General features: G+C 38.3%; 1 protein-coding gene across 1 annotated transcript in view; it reads left to right on the top strand.

Moving 5' to 3' along the window:
* COL5A2 (collagen type V alpha 2 chain) overlaps nt 1-21,478 on the top strand; it is a 138,263-nt gene that overhangs the window by 95,783 nt on the left and 21,002 nt on the right. The window contains exons 17-37 of the mRNA XM_072811054.1: nt 110-154; nt 1,529-1,582; nt 3,777-3,875; nt 4,212-4,256; nt 4,367-4,465; nt 5,897-5,950; nt 6,183-6,290; nt 7,327-7,380; nt 7,965-8,063; nt 9,401-9,454; nt 10,295-10,393; nt 10,499-10,552; nt 10,679-10,732; nt 12,340-12,393; nt 13,115-13,168; nt 16,268-16,312; nt 16,624-16,722; nt 17,988-18,095; nt 18,508-18,561; nt 20,969-21,022; nt 21,241-21,294. Of these exons, the coding sequence (XP_072667155.1) occupies nt 110-154; nt 1,529-1,582; nt 3,777-3,875; nt 4,212-4,256; nt 4,367-4,465; nt 5,897-5,950; nt 6,183-6,290; nt 7,327-7,380; nt 7,965-8,063; nt 9,401-9,454; nt 10,295-10,393; nt 10,499-10,552; nt 10,679-10,732; nt 12,340-12,393; nt 13,115-13,168; nt 16,268-16,312; nt 16,624-16,722; nt 17,988-18,095; nt 18,508-18,561; nt 20,969-21,022; nt 21,241-21,294 (1,440 nt within the window). The remainder of the gene's footprint in view (nt 1-109; nt 155-1,528; nt 1,583-3,776; nt 3,876-4,211; nt 4,257-4,366; nt 4,466-5,896; nt 5,951-6,182; nt 6,291-7,326; nt 7,381-7,964; nt 8,064-9,400; nt 9,455-10,294; nt 10,394-10,498; nt 10,553-10,678; nt 10,733-12,339; nt 12,394-13,114; nt 13,169-16,267; nt 16,313-16,623; nt 16,723-17,987; nt 18,096-18,507; nt 18,562-20,968; nt 21,023-21,240; nt 21,295-21,478) is intronic.

The following is a 21,478-nucleotide window of genomic DNA, read 5'->3' on the forward strand; positions in this document are numbered from 1 at the left end:
CTTTAATATTTATTCTTCAGTTTTTAACATGGAAATTTTAGAAAACAAATGAATTATGAGCAAATACTGTAGAAAATGGAATTTTATTTGTCTTTTTCCTCCTAATTAGGGACAACGAGGCACACATGGTATGCCTGGAAAACCTGGGCCAATGGTGAGTTGTATTACTTTGATATTCATTCACTCATTTATTGTTCCATTTGTACATCCGTTAACATTTACAGAGCATTCAGCATCCTGGACACTTGGAATAAAAAGGTGATAAAAAGGTGATAAACACATATTACTTATATTTGGAAACTGCCTTAACTATCAAGGGAGAGAGATATATCAGTTACTATTGCAGTGTAATGCTGTTGCTAACTGCTATGCTGTGCAGTGCAACTTGAAGTACAATTATGGGAACCTACCTGTCTGTACCTACATCTAGAGTAAGATAAAGATATCAAGGAGGACTTAAAGAGGAGCAACTTTCAAGTTAAGTCTTGAAAAATGAGCATATAAAATGAGCAGGAGGGGGCAGCCCGGGTGGCTCAGTGGTCTCTCATAAATAAATAAACTCTTAAAAAAATAAAATAAATAAAATGAGCAGGAATGTAGCATGGTCTACAGGATGGATAGATGAGAAAAGCACAATAAGCTCAGAGAAATACTAGGAGGGTAAATCAGATTTGAAATTATTTGCCTTTAGGATCTTTCCTGCTTTGTTACTCCTAAAAAGGAAATAATAGCAGGAAAACATAAGTATAGTTTAAAAGGGATTTTATTACTGCAAAACTGATGGAATTACAGTACACTCCTCAAAGAAGAATCAGGATAACCTAGAATGGAATGCTTCCTTTTAAAAAAAAAAAGGTTTTATTTATTTATTCATGAGAGACACACAGAGAGACAGAGACACAGGCAGAGGGAGAAGCAGGCTCCATGCAGGGAGCCCGATGCGGGACTCCATCCCAGGACTCCGGGATCACACGCTGGGCCGAAGGCAGAAGCTCAACTGCTGAGCCACCCAGGAGCCCAAGAATGGAGTTCATCTTATACTCATTTCTTTCAATGATTTAAACTCTATGCACGTCTTCCCAAATATGGGATAGTGATAAATATCCACATGTCAGCTTGAAAAAAAAAATCACTGTAAAATATGCAGGTGATTCTTAAGCATCATTTTTATAAAGTACAGTCCCGGATTTTGGTATAAAACAACTTTCTAAAAACTATATTACTTGGTTAACACAAAGAAAGTACATCTCTCAAGAAGCAGTTGTTTCAAACAGTTTGTGATTGTGACTTGTTCTCTAATACACTACAACAACAAGTGTTTAATGCCACTGGACATGTCTTTTGGTACTATTTCATACCAATGTTGGAAGGTACTTATTATAAAATTATATTATCGTTGGGATTTGAAAGTACTAAGTGGATTATTCTTATGTGTCCAAATACAGAACGTTGTTTAAGAATGAAAGATGACTCAGTAGGACATTGATTAAAAAACATGTCTGATCACTTTTCTGGTTTCTCTTAATAGGGTCCTCTTGGGATACCTGGATCATCTGGTTTTCCAGGAAATCCTGGGATGAAGGTAAAATGTTAATATGTTTAGCTCTTGATTACAAGAAGTACTTGGTTATGAATCCCAAAGTGAGGAACTTCATTTCATTAATTGTATGGAGGTTGCTCTTAACCATGGAAAAAGCCTAGAGCGTTCTCAGCGCTATTCCGGTAGGGGCAAAAAAATAGCTTAGAATATTTAAAAATGAGATTAGCAAACAATATGTAATTGAAAGAGAATTACTGATAATTATACAATTGTAATATCAAAGAATCTGTTGCCTTAGAACTCTAAGGCTAGACAATTGTAACAGCTGCAAGGAATAAGAACTTAATCTGAATTGGAGCTCTATTCCTGGATACAGCACTAAATAGCAGAATGTTCTAAACAATAGGAGGTTAAAATAAATCAGAGGTTGTCAAAAGGCTGTTCTCTCACACAGTGCTGGCTTTTCACTCCTATTCCTGCTCCCTACCATTGACACAACCCATTTAAAGGAATAAGCAGGGAGGCTATTTGGCTTTCCACAGGGGAAGGGATTAAAGTATTCTGTTGGGTTGATTTACATTTGTAGGGAGCCACAATTTGTTCTTTCAGTATTTGGGATGATAAATTCAAGGATTAGAATAGGAGATTATTAAGATTATACTAGCTAAATTAGTGAGTACATTCCGAACACTACTTACAAGTTTTAAACAACACGGTGTGTTTGATTGCCTCTCATACGCAGTTTCCCCTTGGCAATAGTTTTTTCATCTCAAAGAGGAGATGTACTCACAAGAGGCCATGGCAATCCCCTCACTTCTCTAAATCTTGTCTCCTCACGGAATTTTGTTGAAGGTTAAGTAATGCCCTCCATATAGATCCACGCTTCCTGTTAGTAGTGCTACTCAAATGGGTTTTGAACTCTATTTTGAAACAAACAACAACAAAAAAGTCCATAGCTGACATTTTAAATACTCTGAAATGTCACCGTCATCAAGTCAAATGATTCTTCAGGCTGTCTCTAATGCTGTCTCTCAACTCTGGGCCGCAGAGATGTGGCTGCTTTACAGTGGCACCCTGCATCATTTCACTAACCAACCCCTTATTCACTGAGAACTCACTGTGCACTGGAGCTCGTAGGACCCTCTTGAGGTTCCCTCTGTTTCTGATCTGCTCCCTGAGGTCCTAATCCAGCTGTTCCTGACTCTGGCCTTAGAGGGCCCATCCCCCCATGGTCCCTCATCAAAATATTCAAAAACCCTTCCCCCTTCATGTGAGACCCTCTGCTCTTACACTGAGCTCTGGCCAGAGAACTAGAGATAGAATGAATACTCACAGCGCCCACAACTAAGACTGGGCAGAAAGCAGTTTCTGCTAGATTGTGGCATCTAGCTAAGACCTCATTAGAATCACAATTTATATAACAGTTCATGCTGCATATTTCCTTCTCCTCCTCGGGTTTTCTAATACTGGCTGTTGGCTACTGAAAACTGCTTAAAAATCAAACACTCTGCAAAACTGTTTTTCACAGAAATTGTTTGTCCTATTCCCACCTCCCCAAATATAAAATTCCCAGATCTTTGTTTTTGGCCAGGATTCTGCTACACCTGTTAAATTCTTCCATGGTCTCTGTTTTTCTGGATGAAGAATAAACTTCCATCTCCAGTTCCTTGTATTTCAAGGATTCAATAGGGATTTAACATGTTTTATTGGCACTAATGAACACCCATAGGCTTACAATTTTAGTTTTAAAATTCCAGCTCCAGGTCCCACTAGGATTAGAGCTAGAGGGATCTAATATGTTTATAAAATACAGAAAGTCACTTAGGTTTAAATTTCGGATAAATAAAGAATAAATTTTTAGTATAGATATGGCCCAAATATTGCCTGGGACAAACTTAAATTATTTGTTATTTATCTGAATTAAAAGTTAACTAGACATTTATATTTTTATTTACTATCTGGACCACTATCTTGGGTTGAAATAACGGTAGTTATCAGGCTACCTTGACGACTTAGCTTTGCTATTAATGTTACAGACATCATCATACTCGAAGAGGTTTAGGAAAGTGAGTCCACTTGTTAAGTCATAGTTAGGCACACATCCTTTGTAAACCAGTTTGTGCTTATGACTCCTTTAAATACTTGAGTATTAAATGTAAAGCTCCAAAGAAGCAATAAACTTTGAACCACACATTTATGTTCTTCTTAAATTAACATTTCTTTTGTATCCTGTTAGGGAGAAGCAGGTCCCACTGGAGCAAGAGGCCCCGAAGGTCCCCAGGGTCAAAGAGGTGAAACTGGGCCACCAGGCCCAGTTGGCTCTCAAGGTCTTCCTGTAAGTTCCTAGTACATTTAAGAACTATATTCTTAACAGAAAGCTTGACATGTTTTGTAACTTCAGAACAAAGGCAATCTATTTTAATATATCTTCTTTGAATTCTGAATGAGTGTTTGCAACTGACATAAAAAAAAAAACATAATTCTCTTGTCAACTCTGCAAAATTCTATCTACTTTATGGAAAAGGGAATTAGTTACAGAAGTAAGTTTTAGGATATAATGGTGGTTGATGTTTTACAACAATTTTCTGCTTCCTTTTGGAATATGAGTGGACATCCAAAGACCACCCTAGATATGGCTTAATAGCTTACAAACTTTTCATGTATCTTTTAGGGTACAGTAGGAACTGATGGTACACCTGGTGCCAAAGGCCCAACGGTGAGTAACTAAGTGCATTTGTGCCACATGAAACACAAGTGGGCGTGATCCTTAGGACCATAGACCTGTACGTAGTCTCTGCTCATCATGTCGTTCTTTCATTCTGATAGGGCTCTCCGGGTACCTCCGGTCCTCCTGGTTTGGCAGGGCCACCTGGATCTCCAGGGCCTCAGGGTAGCACGGGACCTCCAGGAATTCGAGGCCAACCGGTAATGTCCCTTAAAATAACTATCATCGTTAGTATAATCCAACGAAGAGCACCAAGAAAAACAGTATTCAGTGAGATGGAATGAAACATAGATAATGTGACTTATTTGAATGAGCCAATTAAAGACAGAAATCTTTGTAAAGTGGAAGCCAAATGTTAATGTACAGTGTAGGCTTTTAAATTCAAAGGGGAACATTATTGCGTTGTGTTGGATTTTAGTGAGTTTTTAAATTTAAAATAATAAGGTCATGACTTTGGTCTGCCTCATAGAATTTTATCAGTATTTGAATAATAAACTGATGGAAATATTTTACAAGCCAGTGTGAAGAAATCTGGAGGCTATAATGACACTTTGGTTAAAATGGGTTTAACGGCTATTTCTCAAGAGCTATTGTGAAAAGTGATTCCACCATATTGTTCAAATCAAATGAATTTCCATATTTTGTGAAATTATTTATTAGAAAAAAATGTTACGACAAGCCCATAAGAAATAAACACATTGAGAAGCTGTGCTTATATATTTTTAGCTTGATATATAAAAATTAAAACTTTCTTTCTTAACACTACCTAAAACAAATATTTTGAATTCTGTTCCAAGTAACTTAGTTATGCTAATAAATCCTTTTAAATGGTGGTGACAGATTTATTAAGACATAAGTGTTGCTGATACTTCACATTTGATTTTATCATGTTCTCAATTTAGTAATCTGCTCCCCACAAGTTTAACTAGTATTTAAAAATACACGTATAAAAAAAACACAGAACGCTCCAAAGATGAAATGCCTGTTTGAAGTTGTCCAACTGTCAATAAAGAGAACATAAATATAAAATTATCTTGATTCTGGGTAAACAAGTCTGTTTCCTAAAATAAACCTGAAATAGATTTATCTGTAGAAGTTGTCATTGTTAGTTCTATTTTAATTAGCAAATTGGAATAACTGAATAATTCTAAATTTCCTAGTATGCATGATAAAACAAGATTTTATTTTTTTTTATTTTTATTTTTTTTTTATTTTTTTAAAGATTTTATTTATTTATTCATGATAGTCACACAGAGAGAGAGAGGCAGAGACACAGGCAGAGGGAGAAGCAGGCTCCATGCACCGGGAGCCCGACGTGGGATTCGATCCCGGGTCTCCAGGATCACGCCCTGGGCCAAAGGCAGGCGCCAAACCGCTGCGCCACCCAGGGATCCCATAAAACAAGATTTTAAAAATAAGTCTCTGAAGACTGTAAAATAGACAAACTGCTACCTAATCAATACTAGATTTTATAAAATTTCACATACATTCTACAAGATTTGCAAAATTTAAAAAATGATAACACAAACTTACCGGCAAAAGTTTTCAAGGCCCACTTAGTATAATTAGTTAAAGCAGGTTGGACTGGCTAAATGTCCTGGTTCTTATAACTGTTCATACTTTTATTTTAGGGCGATCCAGGAGTTCCGGGTTTCAAAGGAGAAGCTGGCCCAAAAGGGGAACCAGTAAGTCTTCATTTTTTTTTGTTTAAAGGATAAGAAGAGCATGAATATTGTCCCAGAGTGCACAGGTCAACATGCTCAAGTGTTAACATAATAATACTGAGAAATATACCTTTAGATGGAAACAGTTTAATACAGTTTCACATTTATAACTGACTTCATTTTAAATGAAGCTTTTGACTATGACTCCCCTGTGCTATGGTCTTTCTGGTAACTGTCCTTCTGTTTTCAATAGGGGCCACATGGTATTCAGGGTCCAATAGGCCCACCTGGTGAAGAAGGCAAGAGAGGTCCCCGAGGTGATCCAGGAACAGTCGGTCCTCCAGGCTCCATGGGAGAAAGGGTAAAATTTGAATAATAAATTCTAGAATTGTAGGGGAATTATATGGGTAGATTTTGGGATAGTAAGGAATGATAGAGCAGTTAAAAGACATGCCTGCAAGTGCATTTCACAGCAGGATACAGGATGTTCAGGATGATTGTGAATTAAAGGAGCCAACTGTTTAATTGGTGCTCATTCATTCATTCAGCGAATACTGATTGAAAAACTACACTGGGCCAGTTTGATATATTGGTACTTAGGCTACATCAGTGGAAAAGAAGGCTGTGGTCCCAGCCTTCTGTACTAGTGGGGGCTAGTAATAATAGTTTACTCCAGTGGGGAGGTACACAATAAACAAGTGAATGGGCAAACAAAAATATAATTATGCATTTCAGTGAATACTGTATATACACGTAGGAAATAACAGGGTGATGTGGTAAAGAGAGAATAACAGTATATGATGGTAGTGTGACATTAGGTGGTTAGGAAATAGGATTCTTTGGGAAGATGGCATCCTAGCTGACACCTGAAGATGAGGGTGAGCAAGAGAACTTGGAGAAAGAACGTTGTCAGCAGAGGAAACAGGAAATGCTAGGCCAGGAGGCCACGAGGGTCGGTGACTTTAGAGATCAGAAGAGGTCGCCATAATGAAACAACAATATCACCGTACATTTGTAGAAACTTTCAGAGGAAGCATGGAGCTTCACGTGGGAGACAAAACAAATACATGTCATTGACATTTTGATGGTGGTGGATGGTGCCATTCCTTTGCTGCTCATATCAGATTTTCTCTATATTTAATTTTACAATGAATTGTTAGTATAGTTCTTAATCTGAATAATTTTTGGCTCAGTACTTACATGTTTTCCAAAATTTAATATTTCTTTCCATATAGTTAGGGTTGTTTTTTTTTTTTCCCCCTGCTTACCTATCTATTGCCATGTTGGCTTGATCACACCTCTTAAAACCATATAATACTAAAAGTAAAAATTACCCACTCATGATACATTTCAAGAGCATCGACAACAATTAAGAATCACATTTTGGTCATTTGTAGGGTGCTCCTGGCAATCGTGGTTTTCCAGGCTCTGATGGCTTACCGGGACCGAAGGTGAGGTCATCCTATCAAATGTTGACGCTCACGTGGGTGGTGCTCCAAAAGATGCCACTGTCCGGAATGGTGCTCTAGCTTTGGTCCACGTGGTCCAGATCTGAAGAGTGACATGGAGGTTGAGCCTAATGTCAAATCCCTCTTGTGCCATTTCTATTCTGTAGAGGGATGGGGGACGTATAATGGTTGGAAGTAGGGAGAAGTTTGTTTTCGGACTTTTTAGGGACACTGCTGAGAAGAAAAGGTCATACACCTTTCCTTTGACTGGTATATATACTTTTTCCTTTATCCAGAATTTAGACTTTAAAATTTTGGTATTTTTTCCCCCAAATCTAGATTAGATAATTTTCATTGGCTAATGATGAAAAACCACTATTCTATAAGAAATACAAATTAGAAGAGACTATGTTGTGACATTTTTTGTGACTTTGTAACTACTTGACAAAGCGTCTGTATGGTATACCAGTGCTTTGATTTGTACAACATACATTTCATATTTATTGCTTTTATTTTCCTGCACCATTTCTTTTTTTTTTTTTTTCATTTCTTTTTTTCCTGACATATTCTGCTTTGCATTGGAACAGGGGGCTCAAGGAGAGAGGGGTCCTGTAGGTTCTTCAGGACCTAAAGGAAGTCAGGGGGATCCAGGACGGCCAGGCGAACCTGGGCTTCCAGGTGCTCGGGTAAGAACACAGCAGTTTGCTACATCAAGCCAGAACTTCTCCTGAGAATTCAGTGAAAGGACGTTTTGACTTAGCGAGTCTTGACAAGTTGGAGCATTTCTTTGGTTTTACAACTTTTTTTTTTAGATTTTATTTATTTATTCATGAGAGACACACAGAGAGAGAGGCAGAGACACAGGCAGAGGGAGAAGCAGGCTCCATGCAGGGAGCCCGATGTGGGACTCGATCCTGGGACCCTGGGGTCACGCCCTGGGCCCAAGGCAGGCACCAAACTGCTGAGCCACCCAGGGATCCCCCTGGTTTTACAATTTTGACCTGATTGACTTTTTAAAATACTGGTTTGCTATTTTATCATGTATAGAAAATATAGTAATTTCTACGCTCCCTTTCTCAAAGGAGTACATATTAATGGTTTTGCCACTTGACATGAAAGAAAATCATCTTTGTCAATATTTATTTTTTCCTCTACTTGCTAACAACTAATTTCCTTGGCTTTTAGCCAAAGAGAATTCGTGATAAATTTCATTTTGACCAAATGTCATTTGAAAATTCATTTGGACTATGGAATCACTCTTATATTCGGTTGTCAACAATGCTCCTTGAAGAGAAAGGAATTCATACAATAAATTGTTGGATGGAAACATACATTTGGCTACGTGATCTTGAACCCAGCGTTCACTATATGAGTAGAAGTGTATTATAGCTTCCTCCTTCTATGTGGCAAACTGGCATTTTCTTAGGAAATGGGCAGGCCAGCTGAAGGGGCAATCAGCATTGCTTAGAGGAAGAATGACCGCCCCCCCCCCCCCCCCCCCCCCGACTGTAGCTCACATCTGGACTGGGAGGACCACGAATACTAAAAACCTGTGGGCAGCATAGCTGTGGGTGCTGTGAGTTTGGAGTAACATGCACCTGCCTGTTGGCCAGGACCAGTATGCTGTGCTCACGATGCTGTTATAATTCTGCTCACGTGGGAGTTCTAAGGCAGAGTGGCCCGTGTGCCCACCATGTAGACTTACTTGCTCACATGTGACCTGTCCCTTGTGGGGGGAGAGGATGCCCTCGGAGGCTGTGCTGTGGGTCCCCACCCCGGCCCGTGGAAAGCCCACATAGTGCGGCCTGTTGGCACGCTGTGTTTTCTGCCCTGGTCCTTCCAAAGCCAGGAGGGGTGAGGACCCTGAGGGGCCTGTAGGCCTGTCTGGAGGAGCCTAAGGCCACTGGGAGTGGGCATTGCAAAGTGGAACGGGGTCCTTTTAACGCGGTGCTGTTTTTATTCTCTAGAATCTTTACTTCAGTTTCAAGTCAGCAACAAAATGACGGTTGCTTTTAATTTTCAGGGTCTGACAGGAAATCCTGGTGTTCAAGGTCCTGAAGGAAAACTTGGGCCTTTGGTAAGTAATGTAAACAACTCTCTTTGGGGCACCCAGTTGGTTATGCATCCAACGCTTGATCTCAGCTCTGGTCTTGATCTCAGGGTCCTGAGTGGAGCCCCATATGAAGCCTACTTAAATAAATAAGTAAATAAAGTCCACAACCATTAATAGTTCTCAATAGACCTACAACTTAAATGATAAGATGTTTATTTGAGGTTAATGCTTTTAATTGGCTGGATGCTGATCTTATTTACATGTTTAAAATGCTGAAGTAAATTTATAGGATCTTCATATTTTAAAATTCACCCAACATTGATCAAATTTAATTGATACAATATCTGAGATTAAAATTGTTTCTCTGATATCAGTGGAAAAAGTTGAAATTATGTATTCTTCCAGGACTGGTCAAATTTGTCTATTAGAAACATTCTCATTTCTTGATGTCCTTGCAGTTGTATAGGTTTAAGAGAGGTAGGTACAACTTTTGACAGCTCATGTATTCTGGGCCTTTTCTTTACACCAAAAATGTGAAATAGAAGTATCAAATTTTCGTTACCACAATCTAGAGTAAATTAAAGAAGAAAGAAAATTTTCCCTATGAATATGAGAGAGTAAGGGTTGTGAGGATGAGGTTTATATGTAGAGAATAAGAGTTAATTCTCTGTTCTAAATACTCCAAACTACTTCAGAAATTTTTTTAGGCACTCAGCTGTTCTGATTCACTAAGAAAAAGGTGAAGGATAATTTAAAGCTTACATAACTTTTATAAGTAAGCGAAGAAAGGCAGGTGTCAATTTGGTGATACGATATTTAGAGAGAATTTACATAAAACGTACACTGCTTCTGTCTCTTTTGTAGGGTGCTCCAGGGGAGGATGGCCGGCCAGGCCCTCCAGGCTCCATAGGAATCAGAGGGCAGCCGGGAAGCATGGGTCTTCCAGGCCCCAAAGGTAGCAGTGTGAGTACAGTGTGTAATATGTTTGCTCTCTCATCATAATCCTCACTTGGAGCAGGCATGATTGGAGCAAATTGAATTTTAAAATAGTTTCTATTTTTTCTGTAGGGTGACCCTGGAAAACCTGGAGAGGCGGGAAATGCTGGTGTTCCTGGGCAGAGGGTAACTATACATTTCTTCTAAAGGGGGGAAATAGATATAAATATAGATATATGTACACACACGTGCATATGGATCATCCAGCTGTCTCATGGCCTCACCTCACATATTATCTCTGTGTGATATTAGGGAGCTCCTGGAAAAGATGGTGAAGTCGGTCCTTCTGGTCCTGTGGGCCCCCCGGTATGTGGTCTTTCAACCAGAGTATATTCACATTGCATTTTTCACTGACGTTTGCTTAAGACTACTTATAAATAAGTTTCAGGGGATGTAAATAAGAAGATGCAGGATTGAAGAATTTCAGTTACAGTCTTTTCTTTTGATTCATGTGCTGGCATCTCCTTTTTAAATGGAGTGATTGGACTTTTCATTTTAAGCTTCTTTAAAATGTTGATGGCAAAAGCTGCCTCATCATCTTTGCATGACACAGTTGAAGAATATATCAGCTGAGGAAACTCGTGTGACAAATATTTTGTACTCTTTATTGATAATATATGAATACTGAGTTATAGCTGCATTCTTCTAATGATGACTTACAGAAATTTATTTAAGCTGACTTATTTTTTTGGAGGACTGAAAAAAAGAAAGTTTTTTATCCTTTAAGGTACATTTGCATCCTAGAATTCCAAAATTAAATATCAGAAATATTTTGGCATATTTATTTGTTTGCAATGGGGCAATTTAAATCTTTCTAAAATGTTAGATTTGCTTCCTTCAGTTGTTCTAGTGTTGAAAGCTTGATTAATATTTTTTATGACACAGAGAAATAAATTGGAATAGAGATGCACGTTTCCCTCACTACCCGAAAGTAGAGCATTCCTCTGAAGACGTTTATAAGCTTAAATGGCATAAAGCAAAGAAGCAATTATCATTAACTTATATGGAAAAATTTCTTAAAATTCCTAAACTCCAAAAATAACCTCTTCTGGCTTTTCTGATACCTTAGGACATATCTTGCTCTTACAGATGCACAAAATAAATCCAGATAAAACACAGATGCTCACAGTTCAGCACTCAGAGGGCTTGATGCTCAGCTGCTGAGTGTGGCTCCCGAGGAAGGAGCCTGTGGGGGCTGCTCTCACTGCTAGGGGTGCACGCTGCCTCTATGGGGGCTCACTGCGAAGCAAATGCCAAACGCTGTTTTTGCATTTTGCTTTGTTTTGTAAAATCAAAAATTATCTGCAGATTTCTTTCAGTTAGCAAAAAGTTAATATAGAGCTTTCATAAAAGTGAAATGATGTAACACAAACTTTGGAAAAGCAGGGGATTACCTGTTTTAAATGATTAGATACGTGAAAGTAAGGAATTTTTCCAGGTTCAACTTATCCAATTTCCCTATAATTTTATGGTTAGCTGTGGACATTTTCTTTTTAAGATTTCATTTATTTATTCATGAGAGTCACACAGAGAGGCAGAGACACAGGCAGATGGAGAAACAGGCTCCATGCAGGGAGCCTGATGTGGGACTCGATCCTGGGACCCCGGGGTCACGTCCTGAGCTGAAGGAGGCGCTAAACCACTGAGCCAACCCAGGGATCCTGTAGACATTTTTTGGATCAAAAAATAAACATGTCATCAGTATCTTTGCCAGCTTTAGAAGATATTTTCTCAACATCGATTCAAACAATACCATTAAATTACTTCATTATAATGCGGTTTGTTATCTGACTAAAGTGAAAACTATGTGATTAGGAAAAAGGCAACTATCAGTTCTTCTAGTAGGTCACATAAACAAGAAGCAAGTGTAAAGATCAGGCTCTACTCATGATTTTCTTTCCTTCATGACTTAGGGTCTCGCTGGGGAGAGAGGAGAGCAGGGACCTCCAGGGCCCACTGGCTTTCAGGTATGCACAAATTCACTTTTCTGTTTTTTCCACTGTTAATTAAGCTGCTTTTTTAAAATATGAAAAGATATGGTCAGATGATGTGAAATTCCACAATTTTGAAAAAAGTCCCTCTTTTAGTAAATGGATAAAATGGATAAAACCCAACATTTTTGTTCAAAGAGAAGATATCGACTTCCCTTGAAAAACTGATCAAAATCCAAAATTATTAACAAATTAAAAATTATAGAGTGTTCTTGATAAGTCTTACTGGACTATATTAAAATTTATCTAGTTTTAAGGAAGGAAAAATGTCTTAAAATTATTGTTAAACAAATTTCATGATTTACCTAAATATATTGTATGGGAAATTATTTTATAATGGATAATCATACTTTGGTGAAAAAAGTTTTCAGGAGTGACTTTCAGCACTATACTAGCAACCTAAAATACTGCTTTCAGCCCCACAGAACTTGACAAATGTTAAGGATCTCCTGTTGGATTCTTATCTTTTTTTTTTTTAACTAAGTGGTGTGCGAGTGAAGGTCTGACTCTATCCAGGGGCCGGCTGCTGCGTTAGGGTAGAAGATAGTCTCCTTACTCTGCTTTGCTTGTGTTTAAACAATCTTTTGCCTGACAGTAGAGTCACGGAGGCTCTGTGGGTTATAAAAGGTGAACTGCTGACACTCGTGGCCTGTTAAACTTTGAAAACTCACAGTTTTATTTTCTTTCTTTCCTGTAGGGGCTTCCTGGTCCTCCAGGGCCCCCTGGGGAAGGGGGAAAGCCAGGTGACCAGGTAAGTCTTAAAACAGTAATAAGAGCAGTAATAAAAGGTGGCGGGGTGTGCGGTATCACTTAGGATATGTGAGGCTCTGTTCTGGTTTGCTTTATACATGTTGTCTCTTGGAATCCCCAGAACAGCCCTACCTATCTAGGTACTAGCGTCATGCCTATTCTTTAGATGAGGAAAATGAGCCCACGGATGTTTTGTGACTTTCCCAGTCACTCAGAAGCTGGTATAATTTGAATTCTGGTAATCTGCTTCCCAAGACTGGGTTCTTACCCACTGAACATGTATCTTATCAACTACAGAGTTTGGCGGGAGGCTTTATATGGTTATAACAGATACTATTTTATTTCTATTATTTTACCAGGACATCAGTTAATTTAGTTTATTTTTCTATGGGTGATCTGTTCATTCATTTAACCATTCAACAAATATTTGCTAAGCACTCTGTGCGTAGTGGTGTTAAGCCCTGGCTCTAACCTGGCTCTAAACAACTGAACAAAATGGACATGAACTTAGCCCTTCTATTACACCATAGTAGGAGATGTGGGGTTTCTGGGGAGACACTGTGTGTGGGGAAACATAGAAGATTCACCTAATTCAGATTTGGGGATTTACAGCAAGTTTCCCAGACTAAGTAATATCTTTTACGAGTTAAGAGGGTAGGAGGGAAGGTAATAAAATACTCCAGGAAATTGTAACAGCAGGTGCAAAGGTCTTGCTGATCAGAATAAGACTCTGAGAAAACTAGTAAGTCAGGAATGCAGAGTAAACGCAGAGGTGGAGATGAGGCTGGATGATCAATCAGGAGCCAGATTACATAAAGTCTGAATGTGAATGTAATTGGTTCTGATTCTTCTAACGGGAGATGATGAAGGGCTCTCAAGCAGGGAGTAGTGCTTTTAGGGATTGGACTTTTAGGAAGACCACACCACAAGGAGGACAGTACATTTCAGGGGATAAGACTGGAGGCCTGCTTGATACAGCTTTTGTTTTGTTTCTTTTTTTTTTTAGTAAAAAGCAGAGTTTGAGGAACTGAAGAACTGAGGAACTGAGTTTATTTGAGGAACAAAGGAACTTTTTTTCCCCTCTTTATACTTTGTGTTTATCATTTTATTAATTTTAAATAAAGTATAAAATAGGGGGGAGGAGCAAGATGGCGGAAGAGTAAAGTATAAAATAAAATGATAAACACAAATATAGGTTAATGGCAATTCAGTACATTTAGTTCGATAAGATTTTAAAAATTACATATTCACAAGTACACAGATCCTTTACCAACATTGAACATTTTAGTCTATGTAGTCACAGTCTTCTGGAATTCCAAAATTTTTATCAATTTTATTTTCTTCGAACCCAAATATTCTTTTGGCCCAAGATCTTACTGCAAATATATTATCAGTCCATCTGTTAGCAGCTTCTTTGGCCACTTTATTTGCTTGATGTAACTCTTCCGCAACTTGTGGGTCACACTCTATATTTTTTACTTCTGCCTTTAGCTGTTCCCTTTGGTCTCGAAGTGAAGAAAGCTCTTTTGCTAGCATGGTTGGCTCTTCCGTTTCGTGACATAACATAAGAGGCAGGTCACTAAGTCAACAGAAGCAGTGGTGTTCTAGTGGGACTGCTAGCAGCTTGTATTGAGCTACGTGAGGAGGAAAAGCTGGCCTCGTTTTGGAGGATGTGAAGTCACTGTCCAAGGACAGCATGTGCTTCTTCACGCTTCCCTTCCTCCGGCATCATCCTGGGTTGGGGTTGGAGGATGGACACTGATCCCTCTAGTTAAGACATATCCGTGTGAGCTCTTGTATCACACAAAGGAGAATTTCTCATGGAGGATTACAGTGGAATCAGACCTATTGAGTATATTGAGGTTAACATTTTGCAAACGTAGACAGTAGTGGTTATAATCTGTTATCCAAACTATCAGAAATATGTTACTTTGTCAAAAAATATACTCTGTTCAAAATATTATAGGGTGTTATCATATAAATCAAGACACTATGAATAACGCACTATCTGCCACAAAATTGTAAGCTCTACTGTATTTCATAATTGCCAGATGTACCATTACTTATGTATCCTACAATACACCACATAATGCCGACTAAGCTACCGCAGTGTATTCTTATGAGATAAAATATTATGGAAAGAACGCTCAGATTTGTTTATACTTAGGTTTTCTTTTAAGCCACATATGACCCACTAGCATACGTAAAAAGGAAAATGAAAAATAAATAATTTGATTAAATTATTCTTAAAATCTCACATTCAGGACCAACCCCACTTCTACCTTAGTTTTCATCCCAGTCTTTGATGACACAACAGCTTTCTTTGTCATTGGTTATTATTTTTAACTGAAGAGAGAGGTTTTGAACTTTTTGACAAACTTTCCTTTAGTAAGAGCAAACTGAAACTTTTCTAAGAGTCACGACTGCACTAGTTTGAACCCATAATTCCCAGCAGAGTACATGGTCCACAGTATATAGTCAAGAGATATTTACTAAGTTGAATTGAACTGGTTCTGTTTAAAAGATCAGCTCCTGGGGTGCCTGGAGGGCTCAGTTGGTTAAGTGTCTGCCTTTGGCTCAGGTCATGGTCCCCTGCGTCCTGGGTAGAGACCTGCTCAGGCCCCTGCTCCGTGAGGAGTCTGCTCGCCAACCCCCCACTCATGCTGTCTCTCGCTTGCTGTGCTTTCTCTCTCAAATAAATAAGATCTTAAAAAGAAAAGATCAGTTCTTTATTGCCTTTTATTTCAGTTTCCTCTGTTAAAATTTTTTTCATTAGGAAATAAAATTACTATATGTGTTGTTGTCTCTAAAAAAAACCAGTGCACTACATTTGTGAGATAATATTTTGCTTGTTTTCATTGCCCAAAATCAAACATTCAGGTGTAATAAACATTTTTTTTCTGGAAAAATATTTCCATCCAATGTATGGGATATCCCCTCATTTATAAAAGTATGCATATTTTTCTTAATGTTATGGGTTTATTCAAACTTCTAGTAGTACATTAAAAGAAATTTGGTATGTGATATGGGAAGATTTCTAATAAATGCCTAAAATTTAGCTCAAAGCATTACTTAGAATTTTTAAAATTATATCTTATAGGGAGTTCCTGGAGATCCTGGAGCAGTTGGCCCATTAGGACCTAGAGTGAGTATTTTCTCCTTTGTCATTCACTTTGTTTCCATTGCCTTCCATTGAAATAAAACATCTTTTATCATAAACTGGGCTTTAAGAATTAAAATTTTTTCACTTGATGAAAATCAATCTTATGTTTTGTGCTGTGCAACTAGCATATCCTTCCTTGAAGTTCAAATCACTAAACTAGAAAATCAAGCCTCAATAGTTGCTCCTTTCTCAGGTTTTCTCCAGTGGAAGCAGTTTTCCAGATTTTCAGAAACATTTTTAACCCATTTTTAAATCAGTCTCTAAGATTGTTTGCCATCCTGATGTTGCTCTAGGGAGAACGCGGAAACCCGGGGGAGAGAGGAGAACCAGGAATAACCGGACTCCCTGGGGAGAAGGGAATGGCTGGAGGCCACGGCCCTGACGGCCCAAAAGTAAGTGTGGCAGCCAGCTCTGCACTAGATAGTTTTACAGCCTGATAAACGCAGGACACAACTAGGATGTATTTCTCTTGTTGTTACAAGATAATTCAATTATATCATTTTCTTCTTCAACAAATTTTCAGTAAGCATCTACGAGGCTTTTTCCTGGCACTAAAGAGTCAGCTGAAAAGAAGTCTCTTTTCTGTGATGGAATTTATGGTTTAGTGTACATGGTGATACGTTCTCCTATAGAAACCCATTCCTGGGATCCCTGGGTGGCGCAGCGGTTTGGCGCCTGCCTTTGGCCCAGGGCGCGATCCTGGAGACCCGGGATCAAATCCCACGTCAGGCTCCCGGTGCATGGAGCCTGCTTCTCCCTCTGCCTGTGTCTCTGCCTCTCTCTCTCTCTCTCTCTGTGTGACTATCATAAATAAATGAAAAAAAAAAAAAAATGAAAAAAAAAAAAAAAAAAAAAGAAACCCATTCCTAATATTTATTTATATGACTTTTACTAGTGACTTCCGTTAATAAGCAGAAGCAATAAACAGAAAATTGTATAATTCTGTTAATAAGCAGAGGCAATACATAGAAAACCGTGTAATTTATTAAGAGATAGTCCTAATTATATGCTCCCCTTTTTTTGGTCTCCGGTTCCACAGTTCTGCTTACTAACCATAAAGTATGTCATTTTTGAAATCTGAAAGTAAAATACATCATAAGGCAAAAATCAGTACCATTTCCTTTGGGTGCCACTTAAAATTGATAGAAAATAAAGTGGCCAACTTTAATATAAACAATTAAAGTAGAATTTTTCATGATCATGTGTCATTAGATCCCTTATCATCTTCAAGGCCCAGAGTGATTACATAGGATCTGTTTTAATTTAATCACTGATTTAACCTATAAGCAAGCTTAATGTCATGGGTTCATTAGTGAGAGTGAAGTACTCTCTAAAAATAATGTCTTCTTTCTTCATTAGGATCCCCATGATGTTGTCCAAGGTAAAGAAAGGCAACTGTTATTTTATTTCAATTGATGCTCAATTTCCCCAAAGAAAAAAGTTGAAAACATAAACCAACAATCAGAAAGGCGAAGTTTTTTTTTTATTTCAAAAAATGACCTCAGAGATAATTTTCATAAATGAAAAATAAATGCACTAAGTTGAACCATATGAAATTGCTGATATTCAACTATTTTTGACCTACCAGCAGAGAAATTTCATGTGGCTCAATCTTAATACTGTACTGGTGAGGTCACTTATTGTTGGTTCATTTTAGGGCAGTCCAGGACCATCTGGGACCCCTGGAGACACAGGCCCACCAGGTCTTCAAGGTATGCCAGGAGAAAGAGGAATTGCAGGAACTCCTGGCCCCAAGGGTGACAGAGTAAGTCTGTGTTTTGATTTGTCTTGTCTCGTTTTGTTTTAGTTCATTCATTTAGACTTTGTAAATTCCTACTGAAAGTTATTTCCTGTCTAGGCTTTTACTTCTATTATCCTAAGTCACCAGTCAATTTTCCCTCCCTCCCTCCCTCCCTCGCTCCCTCTCTTCCTTCCTTCCTTTCCTCCCTCCCTCCCTTCCTCCCTCCTTCCTTTCTTCTTTCCTTTCTTCCTTCCTCTCTCTTTCTTTCAATATCTATGCTTATTAAGAAAAATACAGAGTGCCAGTCACTTTTCTAGGCTCAAGGGGATATAGCTATGCACAAGAGAGATAAGCTCCTGCCCTCATGAAGCTTCCATAAAATTGAGAGAAAAAAAAACAATTGAGTGAACAAATGGTATTTTGTGTGTTTTCCCAGGGTGGCATAGGAGAGAAGGGTGCTGAAGGAACAGCTGGAAATGATGGAGCAAGAGTAAGTGAGATCATTCCTTTTCCCAGCTAAATTAGGAATCAACATTATCATTATTACATGAATTTGCATGAACTTTCCAAAATAAAGTTCATTGTGTTTCCATATGGCCAGGGCTTGGAAAATGATGAATTTTGAGATTTGATGTTGATCAATCATGGATACTCATTTTGCTTACGTTGAATTAAAGCAGGCCAAAAAGTAGTCATTGTTGAGGGAATGAAATAAAACACAATTTACTGTGCATATGAGAACAGTGCTTTAAGCGGGGGGGGGGGCTTTACCTTTCTCCATTTTCTTTTTATTTCTTATGCAATGTTTATTTTTGTTCAAGTGTTAATATAATGAGCTGTTCTAGACCTCATCCCAGGGCAGGCAAGTAGAGTTCTGCAGAGTAGCCAAGTTGAGGTAACTATTTCTCAATATGCTGGATTTATGGGTGAGAAAATGACTGCACAATGAATCATTATTAATGCTTTCATCAATAAGGAGGATGAAGAAGTGAAATGCAAAGGACAGTTCACCCCGGGGCATTGACCTTTAACAAGCTTTCCATCCTCAGAAGTAGAATTCATTTGCATTTGTAAGGACAGATTGAATATAATATTTTAGACATGAAGAAATTATTCTGTCATGTAAGAGGGGATAGATATAGTTGCTCAGACATTCAGCATTTCCTGGAATAATTCCTGATATTTGATGAATAATTTCTGTTTCAGTATGACATGGTTTGCTGTTAATTGTCATGCTGTGCCCTGGCAAGAGTACTTGTACTATAAAACTCACATGGAACCATCGTTAACACATGGATTCTGCACAGTGAGCCATTGTTAACGCATTGATTGTATTAGCTTTTGATAAGGAAAATAAAGTAAAATACAGAAAAGTTTTTAGTTTTTAGTGGTAATTATCCCTTTATTCTTTTTTTCTTTTTCTGAAAGTCTCCTTAAGGGTGAGCAAATTATGAACATGAGATGTTTCTCGCCTTTGGATTGACTCTAATATTTGATTTCGTATTTCAAAAAAAGGTCTAAGTTAATCTGGCCTATTGTTTGTATCTTATGTCAGAGATGGCCTGTGGTGCATAGTGAAGCAGTGCAGTGCTGGTTGAAGGAGTGTTGCATTAACAGTTTATTTTAAGATGAAATCTGAAATAGGTAGCTATTGTTCTATGAACTGACTTTGCAAGTGCAGTGGAAGAGAAACAGGACGTAAACAATGACTGCTTTGTTTTCAGTCAGGACAATACATTGCTTTAGGGAGGAAGCAGAGCAGACCATTTGTTGTAAACTCATACTAAAGGGAAAAAAATGGACGATGTGTTTTCTCTGTAAGAAGAAAAATGGGAGAATTTAATCAAGTGATCTTTATATATAATCCAGTTCTTTGAGGAAATATATTAGGTAAATTATTGAAAGAATATTGTTCCATTATAGATCTAGAGAGTATAAGATCACGGTTTTCTCGTGTTCTTAGTAGAATATAAATTTAAGAAGTCATTTTTATTCCTTAAATGCCTTCCATAATACATACAAAAGTTAAATTACAAAAGAATATATGTGGGCCGCATATGAAGAGGCAATGCACATATAATAGAAAACTTGTTCTGGAAAAGACTCTAATATAGTCCAGTTTAAATTTTTTTCTTAAGATTTTATTTATTTATTCATGAGAGACACAGAGAGAGAGAGAGAGAGGCAGAGACACGGGCAGAGGGAGAAGCAGGCTCCATGCGGGGAGCCCGATGCGGGACTTGATCCCAGAGCCCCGGGATCACTCCCTGAGCCAAAGGCAGACGCTCCACCACTGAGCCACCAGGTGTCCCTAATAATAGTCCAGTTTAAAGATTGTGACCACATTTCAAGAAGACCCGGTTTGAACCCTTGTGTGATAGCTCCCTAAGCTCTGAGCATAAAGAACCCCAACCACAGCGTATTTGGGTAGTTGCACTCCTTGTAATCTTAGGAGAATGTAGAAAACTCAATGCTTTATCACAGTTTTACTTAAAAAAAAAAAAAGTGGTATTTTGTTTATATAATTTAAGAATATGATATTCTAGACAAAAGAAGAAAAACATTTTTCAATCTATACTCAAATTTCAAAATTAAATAGGCCAAGAAACACAGAAACATTGTAGAAGAATAGTGTTAACTTAGAACTAATGTTTTGAAGATGGTATGATGTATGGATGAGTTGAGGTGGATGAAAGAGATTAAAGCATTTTGTGGAGAGAATCCAGGAAATTGTTTTAAAGTAAGTAGAAAAATCTTAAGAATATACACATTATATATTTATTATAGACAATGTTTTGCAAGAGCAGCTAAGCTGTAACAAAACAGTTCCCTTGTTTAATCATGGAGCATTCCATGCATTCCCGTCTTCAGTGTGCCTGTGTTCTGTTCATTGACAGGGTCTTCCCGGCCCCTTGGGTCCTCCAGGTCCTGCAGGTCCCACTGGAGAAAAGGTAGTATCGTAAATTTCCTATTTTGTGGGCTCAGGATCAGGAAGTCTGTATGATAGCTCTTCCACATAGTGTTCTCTGTTTCATAAAGTGTGGTGGTTGGGCCAGGTCGTCTCAGCGCTCTCTCCCCTGTCTGCCCTGCTCTTCGTGCTCAGGGTCCTCCAGTTGCATTATATTCTGCTCCCGCTTTGGACAATAACCATCTAACATCTGCTTTCTAGGGTGAACCTGGCCCTCGAGGTTTAGTTGGCCCTCCTGGCTCCCGTGGCAATCCCGTAAGTGGCAGTATTTTGATGTGTTCTAGAAGGGGAGTGAGCAGTAAAACAGTGCATCATTTTGTCTTGCTATTTATATAAAACCACGCCTGTTGCTTCAGGCTTATTTATAACTTCTTAGTTTTCAGCATTTACTTCTCTCATTAAACTCAAAAACTTACCAGTCTGTTATTTCTATGCAACC

The sequence above is a fragment of the Canis lupus genome, chromosome 34, assembly GCF_048164855.1.
Source record: "Canis lupus baileyi chromosome 34, mCanLup2.hap1, whole genome shotgun sequence".
Lineage (NCBI taxonomy): Eukaryota > Metazoa > Chordata > Mammalia > Carnivora > Canidae > Canis > Canis lupus.